This window comes from Poecilia mexicana, unplaced genomic scaffold (genome assembly GCF_051168715.1).
Source record: "Poecilia mexicana isolate PSO_F unplaced genomic scaffold, ASM5116871v1 scaffold_14, whole genome shotgun sequence".
In the NCBI taxonomy this organism is placed as follows: Eukaryota; Metazoa; Chordata; class Actinopteri; order Cyprinodontiformes; family Poeciliidae; genus Poecilia; species Poecilia mexicana.
The window spans coordinates 12622344-12633531 of NW_028263383.1; the positions used below are offsets into that span (position 1 = coordinate 12622344).

Here is an 11188-nt window from a genome sequence, read left to right on the forward strand (position 1 = left end):
AGCTTTAAAGATTTTTATGTCAAATTAAACCTTAGACTTTCAGATCACTGATGTGGGTTTGGGTACCTGCAGAACCTGAATGACTATCAGTAACTACGCTCTAAAATAACAATATGGAGAGTAATAAAAGTAGGTTTTCTGGTGAGCATTAAATGCAGATTCATGTATTTATTCTCCATTTCCTGGGAATTATGAAGCTTCTAGAGACAATCAGTCAAAGGCAGTAATTCATACATTTTCTGTTTGGTTTTTCGTTTATTTTGACTTTGTTTTAGTTATGGTTTTTTTTTTATTGTCTTTGGCTAAATTAACCAATGTCGAGGTAATATTGGGACTCTGTAGGTGAACTTGCCTCCGCTGAGCGGATATTGTAACTCTGCTAATGGAGCATCAAGCAGGTGAGACTGACGGATGAAAGGCATCAGTCTGTCCAAACACAGACATTTACTGCGGTAAATGGAGCCACCTCTTCGGAAATGAAAGAGTATTTGATTTTAAAAGGAAAATTGCAGTTCAACTTGTTAGTGAGATGAAACGTCTGAACAGGAAGGCAGTGAGCCGCCGGAGGAGCCGGACCGCAGGCCGCTTGTTCGCTGAGTTTGTGCCTCCTTGTTGGTGCGTTCACTGCGGCCAAGTTGTGCTCGGGAAAAGAAGGAAGGCGTTCCGATTTCCCAGTCAGAAAACTTAAATGGGGAGAAACTCCGACTATAGTTACATTTTGTAAGACCGGCTCCGCGTGTCGTTGTGGCCGCTCCTTACATCAACAGTAGAAAGCTGATGGCGGTGGAAACTTTAATTATACAAGACAAACGTGCGAGAGCGTCTAAAATCAATATTACTTGTTGCTCCTTCAACTGTTAACTGAACAAATTAAAAGTAGTGCTTGGACGTGGAAATTAATGCTTAAATAGTGTTTGTAAGAGGAGCTGCATACAATGTACCTCAGGTCTGATGTCACACCGAGCTCCGATTTACGATTTCCCAGGAACGCAGCATCAGAAACCTGGGGACGAAACCTGGTTTCGTTACCAGGTTTGGCGAAATCTGGTGACTTTTTCTGTCGGCTTCTTTCTCCGAGGAGAAAACAAGACTCAGATGCTTTTTCAGAAAAATGGATGTTACAGCTGCAACTTTGTTCATTTTATTTTTCTCCCTCTCTGGGTTTATTTTCGGTAAGAGTTTATGCTTTTATTTGCGTCGTGTTTTGTCTTTTATTAGTTTTGTGTAGATTTCTCCTTTTCAAACTAACTTTTAATAGAGAGAGGATTCATTACCCCCCCCCCCCCCACACACACACACACACACACACGCACACACACACAATTTATTTAGATAAATGAACAGCCAATGCAGCATTTCCATGTCGAGTGGGCCGGTGGGGGATTTTTAACTTTTTATGTATTGTTTTTATTTTATTTTTTATTTTTACCTTGTTTAAAGATTATAATTTTCAAAAGGTATTTGTAATCTGGCAAACGAGCCTCAGAACGCATACTATAACTGAATGAATTAGGCATTACTACGAACAGGGTCGCAACTGCATATTATTCAGGTGGAAGCGAACATATAAATCGACGCCCCCCCCCCCCCCCCCCCCACGTGAACAGTGGCGCTGCATGCCCACGCATGACAATAAAACTCTGCCGAGTCGGTAGTACGGGTTCCTCCCCCAATCGGCAGGTTGTTGGTTCGATCTCCGCTCCATCTCGTCTGTACCTGGGGATTACAGTTTCCTTCTTCTGTCAGACCCCCATCTGCACCCTCACTGCAGATGGGGGTCAAGAAGTAAATGCAGCCCGTTCGCCCTTTGAGACAGCTTCAAAATGCCAAAAGTCTGTGATGTGTTGGTGGTTCTAGAGACTGAGATTAATGTTACTTTCATGTTTCTAAAGTCGTTAGTCACTTAAATTTATAAAACTACCGGGAAAAGTGGATCAACAATCTTAAAACAGGAGGTAACTCAATGCCAGAGTTTGCAGCGACCAATGAACAACCAAGCTTTCTTTTGATGGAAGTACTGCCACCTTTTGTTGAGTTACAGTGGTGCAAGTTCCTCTTTAACTTCTCTGCTCTGTTCTTCCTTCCTGCAGCTCAGGAGAACATCGGAGCTGAAACTGGGCAGGATGTGATTCTGCCGTGCCAAACTCCTGACAACAATCCTGTCATAGTTGTTGAGTGGAGGAGAAATGATTCGGTATCTGAATACGTTCTTCTGTTCAGAGACGATCAGCTGGATCCAGACAACCAGCAGCCGACTTTTAGGAACCGAGTGGATCTGCTGTTCAGGCCGATAAAAGACAGAAACGCGTCTTTGGTCCTGAAGAACGTGACGACTGACGATAAGGGAACCTACGAATGTCGAGTTATTGAGAGAGACCCAAAGCGGGGACAGAGAGCAGGTCTAACATCTGAACCAGTCAGCATCGTCAACCTGGACGTTGTTCCTCCTGGTGAGTCCGTCAGCTGGTTTGTCTTCCTGTGACACCAAAGATCCTGCTGCTGTTTCCTGGAAGCAGATAAAGTGTGGCTGCAGGCTGCAGGCCGCAGGTGAAATGTTTTTGGTTTTGTTCTTCACCCGTCTCCAGTCTAACAGCTGATCCATGTTTCTGATCTGCAGGCCAAAAAGACGACCAAGAAGAAAACCATGTCAGCCATCGAAGACGTGATGCTCTGATCGGCGTGGCTGTCCTTTTGGCTGCTGCAGCTGCTGCTGTCAGCTGGAGGAAAATTAAAATGGAGCTATCTGCAGAGGAACATCAGATGAAAGAGCTTCCCTGATCAAATTTCACTTCTCTGTAATTTTAGGCAGCGGTAATTTCTTCCACCAGCCACTCAAAAATGAGCCACTATTTGCTTAAATGATGTGTCTATGTCAAGCTTGTCAGGTGTCAAATAATTTAACGAGGTGAAATTATTTCATTTATAGATCTGAGAGGAATTTATTGTTGAGGTGTTATGTGTTTTCAGGCATGTTTTGCCATTTTATAGCACAATGAAGTAACTATGCTGCCTTCAGTTCTTATAATAATGCTGTAAAGGGAAATCCCATCAGTTTTTTAATCAAATGCAGGGATTTGAATGGGTTAAAAAAAAACATTAGGCAAAATGAAAAGCTTCATTTATTTCATATTTATAGTAAAAAGAATCAAAGCAACACTCCAGGTATATTTCTTATGATAACATAACATGATGTAAAGCTGAAATTTGCATATCTTCCCCTTATTTCTGTAAAAGTAGAACAATGTACTATTAAAGTGTTCAGAGGTCAAATCACACGTAAACACATCTTCATCTAAAACCACGTGGGACAATGGAGATAGTACCTCAAATCTCAATGGGATTAATTTGATAATTCATAGATTTTGTGTTTCATTGCAACTCTGTTAAAATGTACCTGTAAATATTTATGTTTTTTTATTACAGGTATACTGCAGATAATGTAGCAATATATATATATATATATATAGGTTATATATATATATATATAGGGTATATATATATATATATATATATATATATATATATATATATGTATAAGCGTACATGGAACGACATAACCAAGTGGCGGGCATAGTGTACAGGAACATCTGTGCAGAATATGGACTGGAAGCCCCGAGGTCAAAGTGGGGGACACCCCCAAAGGTGGTGGAGAATGACCGAGCTAAGATCCTGTGGGACTTCCAGATCCAGACAGACAAGATGGTAATGGAGAACCAACCGGACATTGTGGTGGTGGATAAAGAACAGAGGAAAGCCGTTGTGGTGGATGTAGCAATACCAAGTGACTACAACATCAGGAAAAAGGAGAAATTGGAGAAATACCAGGGCCTCAGAGAGGAACTGGAGAAGGCCTGGAAGGTGAAGACCACAGTGGTGCCTGTGGTCATCGGGGCCCTCGGGGCAGTCACCCCCAAACTGGAGCAGTGGCTCAAACAGATCCCAGGAACAACATCAGACATCTCAGTCCAGAAATGTGCAGTTCTAGGCACAGCCAAGATACTGCGCAGAACCCTCAAGCTCCCAGGCCTCTGGTAGAGGACCCGAGCTCAGAGGATGAAAGAGAGAGAGAGAGAGAGAGAGAGAGACCACCCGTGGAGGGTGAGAAGGGAATTTTTTTATGTTATTTTGCAGCTTAAAGCTGCTATGATGTTCAAACTAATTTTAACAGACAAAGCTTTATATATTCACTGAAACGCTCATCTGCTTCTACATAGGATCTTTGTGCAGACTTCTGATGCTGTATTGTAACTTTTTTGTTTCATGATTTATTGATTTAATGTGTAGCATGCTTTGTTTGAATTTTGAAACATGGAAGTTACAGAAAGTTATCCTGCTTCATAAACGAAGCACAATACTGTAAAAGGAACAACAGTTTTCTTTTTGCTTGGTTTGTCCAACAATAGCACTGAGAAATCTGATCAGTCTGAAGTTCATTTAATCTTCAGGGTCGGAGGCGGAAATAAAATGTTTTAAAAATGTTGACTATCAAATGAGCATTTTTGTGGCAATTTTTCTCCATAATTTAAAAAAAAAAACATGCAGTGAAGTAAAGAAATTGTGACACTTGAATCAGCTTTTGGTCACAATTAAACAAGAACAAGAAACAGTAAAATCATGACATAACCTGGGAAAATAAAAGTGTTTTCAGTTGGTTTAAAAACTTCCACAGAGTCAGCAAAACTAAACTGATTCATATTAATCCTTTACTTTTTCTATTTTTCTGGGTTTTTATCAGTTAAAAGCTTTAATCGTTTCCCTTTTTGAATTCAACTCCAACTTTTCTTTGATAGTCTAACTCAGTGAAATGCACATGGTTGTTCCTGTGAGGCAGCGTTCAGGGAAAAACAACATCCTGCGTCATTCCCGTTGTCTGCTCTTGATGATGTCATCAATGTGCGCCCCGTTTCTTCATTCTGTCGTGTTTTCCGCGAGGCATTAATCTGTTAGAAGCTTTTGTTCCACCTGCAGCGTGCTGTTAACCCGCTGGTCGTGTTTTCTGTGGTCACACCGGGAAGTGTTAGCTGAACCTGGGCATGGAGGCCGCGGAGGAGAAGACGGGCTCCATGTCTGCGGCTCAGCTCCGGGCGGAGAAACGGAGAAGGAAACTGCTGCTCAACTCGGAGGACAGAATGAACAGAATCGTTGGATTCGCTAAAAACGAGCCGGATCACAGCGGTAGGCAGGCACAGAAAACCTGGAGACTGCAGGCTGAAACCTCCGGCTGATTATTTAGGTTTATCATTTTTAAAACGTTTTGGACGCCGGCCAAAACATCGCATCTGAACTGTCCACACCTGAATTCATAGAAAGAAGGAAAACGTTTTTAAAACTAAACAGATTCTACAAGTGAAAAGCCAGTAGATTTATCTCTAATAAACGAGTTACTCAATCACGGATCATATAACAGGGCCGGATTGAAGAGGATTAGAGCCCCTGGGCTACAGATGGTTTTGGTGCCCTATCTAAAACAAAAGAAACATTTTACTCATGCTCTTTACAGTAATGGGCAAAAATATACATCAGCAGGTGGCGATAGCTCCAAGTTAGTGCAGCACTATTCAATCATAAATAAGCATTTTAATGCCTAAAGGTCAATAACATATGTCCTTTAATGATCATCTGCAGCTAAAACATCCTTCTGACATTAACATGAGAACAACTCAGGCCTTCCTGCTGGATTGCTGTCAGTACAGTGTAGAGATGATCTGGAGATTATTTTTATTAATAATTAGAAAGCAAAAGGTGCTGAACAGATAAAAACAAACTGAATTTGAACCAGAGGAAACTAAAACTATCCTAGTTGAGGAGTTCTGGACAGAACATGTTCTATATTGCTGACCTTTTTTAGAGCCTTTATACATAACATTAACATTAACATTAGTGGATGATTATTTGAATAATCAATTCGTCACATTTAATCCCATGAACTGTTTCAGCCTTAATTATTTTTCATCCTGTAAAATATTGAGGGCTTTTTGCCATTAAAGGTGAAAAAAGTCAAATTGTCTCCAAACGTTTTGCTCTCTGCAGCAGCCGCCCTGCGTCCCGCCGAACCGCGCTTCCACCTGGATCTGGACAGGTCAGAGCCGTGGTCCTCGCCTTCGCCCAGACCGTCTCCCTTCCTGTCGGAGGCGCCGGGCGTCCGCTCCCACACCGCCACGCCGGAGAGGCGGGGCTCCCCGCTGCCGGACTTCGGCCAACCTCGTAGGGCGTCTCTGGAGGGCGACGTCGGAGGACTCCGCCACAGAGCGAAGGCGGAGCGGCCATCAGACGAGGCCGGCGGCTCGCCGCGCCGAGGCCTCCATCAGTACTTATCTCGCTTCGATGACGCCATGAAGCTTCGGAGCCAGCTGGCCAATGAGAAGCCGGAGCAGGACGGCGGTTCTGACGTAGAGGAGTTCGATCCGTTTCGGGTCTTCCGGCTCGTCGGCAGCGTCCTCCTCGCTGTTTTCGTCAGAGTTTTCGTTTGCAAGTATCTGGTGGGTCAGCCTGCTGCTAACATGAAGCTACAGGATCCAACTTATGTTTTTATCAAATCACAGGATTTTTAATACGATGGAGGATTAGGGCCATTCTAATAAAAAGATAAAAAATTAAAACACAAGAAGAAAGTCATAATATTACAGGAATATAGTCGGAGTAATATGAGAATAAAGTCATAATATTGTCGTGAGCTCACTTTTTGCATTTTCTAATGCTGTGTTGTATATTGAAGATGCACAGAAAAGCTAGTTTAAAATTTTCTCCTTTTTTCTCTCTTCCAGTCAATATTTGCTCCATTTCTGACCCTTGAACTTGCCTACATGGGATTGTCAAAATACTTTCCAAAGGTAAAGTTACTCTTCTATATTTTCTTTTAACTAAATGTAAATAATAAATAATTGAACCTCATGGTAGGTTATTTAGTTTTATCAGCACTCCACTGTGGAATATCATAAATTAAACAATTTCCAAATTTTTATGACAAATTTAAGTAAAACTTAATATTTTCTATGAGAAAATGAGGAAAATAAAAAATCTGTTGTCATCTGGTTGCAAAAATTCTTTATTGAATTCAATTTTGTTTATTCAAAACCACTCCAATTTATTTCAAATTAATCTGAAAATACACAACAAATCAAAATTACACCAACATATTTGAATCATTCAGACAGATTTAAACCTTTTTAGTCAGTTTTAGTGTTCAGTCCTCTAACTTTAGTTTTGTTTGAATGACTATTTAAACATATTTTCCAGTTTGTTGATCACCTGCAGGATATTTTTTCTGCTCCTTCAGGTGGAGAAGAAAACCAAAACCACGGTTCTGACAGCCGCCCTACTGCTGTCCGGCATCCCGGCCGAAGTCATCAGCCGCTCCATGGACACCTACCGCAGGATGGGCGACGTCTTCTCCGACCTCTGCGTCTACTTCTTCACCTTCATCATCTCCCACGAGATCCTGACGCTCTTCGGCTCAGAGACGCCCTGACAGAACAAAACCACACCTTCTTCTTCTTCTTCTTCCCCCTCCTCATACCGATGAGGCTTACTCGTTTGCGCCCCCTGTTGTTTACATTCTGCTGCCTTATGTTGAGGGCTGCACCCCCTGGATGGGCTCTTCAGCTCTAATCAGAGTCCAGTGTCTAAACCTGCATGTTGATTTTACTGCTTACAGAAACTCTGGAAGAGGTTTCATGTTTTGACTTTGTTTGCATACCAGGTCCATGCTCTACAAACACTGTAAAAAACTGAATCTGACCAAGTATTTTTCATCTAGTTTCCAGTACAAATATTTGAACCACTTGAATTTATACAAAACTAACTTACAAGTAAGTTTTCAGAAGCTTGTTTCGAGTAAATAATTCCTTAATTTCGATGAAAACGTTCCAGTTACACTGGCAGATTATTTAACTTAAAACTACATTTTCCGTTAAGAGCAATTAAGGATTTTGATATAATATGGAGCCATTATGAGTTACTAGAAACAAAGAGATGCTGCACTGCAAAAACACTAAATCTTACCAAGTAGTTTTAGTGCAAATGTCTCAAGTGTCCTTGAAATAAGACAAAACTAGCAATAAACTGCAACTTGTTTTAGATTAATAATTCCTAAATATTGATTTTTAAAAAAAGGTATTTCCACTGGCAAATTATTTCACTTAGGATATTAAAACATTTCTTGTTATAAGAGAAACAATCTGCCAGTGGAACTAGAACTGGGTTGCTAGGTAACGGTGGAGTTCTTTTTATGAAACAATCTACCAGTGGAACTAGAACTGGGTTGCTAGGTAACAGGCTGGGCTCAGCTGGGGTTGCTAGGTAACGGTGGAGTTCTTTTTATGAAACAATCTACCAGTGGAACTAGAACTGGGTTGCTAGGTAACAGGCTGGGCTCAGCTGGGGTTGCTAGGTTACGGTGGAGTTCTCTTTATGAAACAATCTACCAGTGGAACTAGAACTGGGTTGCTAGGTAACAGGCTGGGCTCAGCTGGGGTTGCTAGGTTACGGTGGAGTTCTCTTTATGAAACAATCTACCAGTGGAACTAGAACTGGGTTGCTAGGTAACAAGCTGGGCTCAGCTGGGGTTGCTAGGTTACGGTGGAGTTCTCTTTATGAAACAATCTACCAGTGGAACTAGAACTGGGTTGCTAGGTAACAGGCTGGGCTCAGCTGGGGTTGCTAGGTTACGGTGGAGTTCTCTTTATGAAACAATCTACTAGTGGAATTAGAACTTTTCATCAATATTTAGGAATTATTAACTTAAACTCTTATATCTGCTGAAATGTTGCTTGTAAGATAGCGTAGTCTCATTTTAACCTAATATGAGATTTGCACCAGAAACTAGAGAAAAATACTTGGTAAGATTTTGTGTTTTTACAGTGACAGAGTTTAATCAGCTCATTAATCCCAATAAAGGATTAAAATCATAACAGAAAGAATGTGTGATATGGTCAGGGAATTTTCTACTGTTACATTAAAGGGGAAATATGACAATTTTATTAATTAATAATCTCCATAATTTGTTGATACTCATGATGCTCATTAGAAATTAGCGGGGCGGCCATTTTGCTTGGATATGAGGAGAAATGTGTCATTATTTTAATCCGTTAGTCGAGGAATAAATAAACTGAAATACTTTAAACTGTCTTCATGTTTAGCGTAGCGTTAGTAAAGAATGTGGAAGAAATGAAGGAGCTTAGATCTGATTCTATGATCTTCAGGTATTGTTTACTGTAGGATTAAAACCAGATGAAGTTTTATGTTTGGGTCATTTTCGCTCCATCCTTCAGTTTAAAGCCATTTGAAAGCGGTCGGCTCGTTGCTGCCGTCTGTTCAATCGGTGGAGAATGTAAAATACGTGTCAGCATTATGAACAAGGTTTTCTGTTTTTCCTCTGAGTCTGATGAAGCATTTAGCTGTGGAACATATGTTGCATTGTGTGTTTGTGAGCATAAAGTTCCATGTTTGTGTGAACCAGTGGGTTTTGTGAGCTTCCTTCAAGCCTTTTGTACAGTATTTTCTCCGCTGTCCTTGCTCCTATTTAATCCTAAATTAATTTATTAATGCTGTTTTTCATGTAAATGAATTGGTGTGATTTATTCTACAGCTTATCTGCTCTGTTTCATATTTTTTGATAAATTTACTTAGACAGTCTTAATGGCTGTTGTCGTTTCGCTGAGATTGAATAAAAGCGATGTTTCAAACTGAACAGCTCATACCAAATAAACGGCCCCTTGTCTGACTTATTCTGTACTTTTCTGTTATTATTTGTCTAATTTGGAGGATAAACTCTGAGATTAACGAGGCTCTAGCAACACTTTGTAAATTTATTCTTAATCTTACAGTTTAACCTGAAAATAAGATTTACAGGATTTTCTCTTAACTGCTGCTTGAGTTTTCACTTCAAGTAAAAATAATTTATCAGATTAAAGGAACATTTTGAAAATAACCTTTAAGCAGGACTTAACATTAATTTCTGTTAAATTAACAGAAATTAAAAAATTTCTGTTAATTCCCCTCTCACCCTCCGTGGGTGGTCTCTTTCATCCTCTGAGCTCGGGTCCTCTACCAGAGGCCTGGGAGCTTGAGGGTCCTCCAGTATCTTGGCTGTGCCTAGAACTGCACATTTCTGGACTGAGATGTCTGATGTTGTTCCTGGGATCTGTTTGAGCCACTGCTCCAATTTGGGGGTGACTGCCCCGAGGGCCCCGATGACCACAGGCACCACTGTGGTCTTCACCTTCCAGCCCTTCTCCAGTTCCTCTCTGAGGCCCTGGTATTTCTCCAATTTCTCCTTTTTCCTGATGTTGTGGTCACTTGGTATTGCTACATCCACCACAACGGCTTTCCTCTGTTCTTTATCCACCACCACAATGTCCGGTTGGTTCTCCATTACCATCTTGTCTGTCTGGATCTGGAAGTCCCACAGGATCTTAGCTCGGTCATTCTCCACCACCTTTGGGGGTGTCCCCCACTTTGACCTCGGGGCTTCCAGTCCATATTCGGCACAGATGTTCCTGTACACTATGCCCGCCACTTGGTTATGTCGTTCCATGTACGCTTTCCCTGCCAGCATCTTGCACCCTGCTGTTATGTGCTGGACTGTCTCAGAGGCCTCCTTGCACAACCTACACCTTGGGTCTTGTCTGGTGTGGTAGATCTGAGCCTCTATTGCTCTGGTGTTTAGGGCCTGTTCCTGGGCGGCCAGGATGAGGGCCTCCGTGCTGTCCTTGAGTCCAGCTTTCTCCAGCCATTGGTAGAAAGCTATATATATATATATGACCTGTGGTCATCGGGGCCCTCGGGGCAGTCACCCCCAAACTGGAGCAGTGGCTCAAACAGATCCCAGGAACAACATCAGACATCTCAGTCCAGAAATGTGCAGTTCTAGGTACAGCCAAGATACTGCGCAGAACCCTCAAGCTCCCAGGCCTCTGGTAGAGGACCCGAGCTCAGAGGATGAAAGAGACCACCCACGGAGGGTGAGAGGGGAATTTTTTTTTTTTTTTATATATATATATAATATGCTCATACTTGAGAGAAAATGTAGTGTCAATGTTACAATTTATAAAGTTGTTGCATTCTTTCTAAAATCTTCTGACAAATCCAGAAGAAATGACTAATTGTTTCTCGATTTGTCTATATATTGCCTTATATATATATTAAATACTGTATTGATTAGTTGAATAAAATCTGTGTAACAGTTTAA

General features: G+C 41.3%; 2 protein-coding genes across 3 annotated transcripts; both read left to right on the forward strand.

The window, feature by feature from the left end:
• Positions 1 to 18: 18 nt before the first annotated feature.
• Positions 19 to 3275, forward strand: LOC106916692 (ICOS ligand-like). The gene is made up of 3 exons (XM_014985154.2): positions 19 to 1172; positions 2091 to 2450; positions 2618 to 3275. Exons 1-3 carry the CDS (start codon positions 1112 to 1114, stop codon positions 2776 to 2778), a joined length of 582 nt encoding a protein of 193 aa, XP_014840640.1. The 5' UTR covers positions 19 to 1111; the 3' UTR covers positions 2779 to 3275.
• Positions 3276 to 4840: 1565 nt separating this feature from the next.
• On the forward strand, positions 4841 to 9725 carry camlg (calcium modulating ligand). Of its 2 annotated transcripts, XR_015765185.1 has the most exons (5): positions 4841 to 5175; positions 6031 to 6479; positions 6765 to 6830; positions 7277 to 8207; positions 8268 to 9725. XR_015765185.1 is itself a non-coding variant. In XM_014985155.2 (4 exons), exons 1-4 carry the CDS (start codon positions 5034 to 5036, stop codon positions 7466 to 7468), a joined length of 849 nt encoding a protein of 282 aa, XP_014840641.1. In that variant the 5' UTR covers positions 4841 to 5033; the 3' UTR covers positions 7469 to 9725. The 2 variants fall into 2 exon arrangements, 1 of the variants encoding a protein (XP_014840641.1); XM_014985155.2 differs by having other exon boundaries at positions 7277 to 9725.
• Positions 9726 to 11188: the final 1463 nt, after the last annotated feature.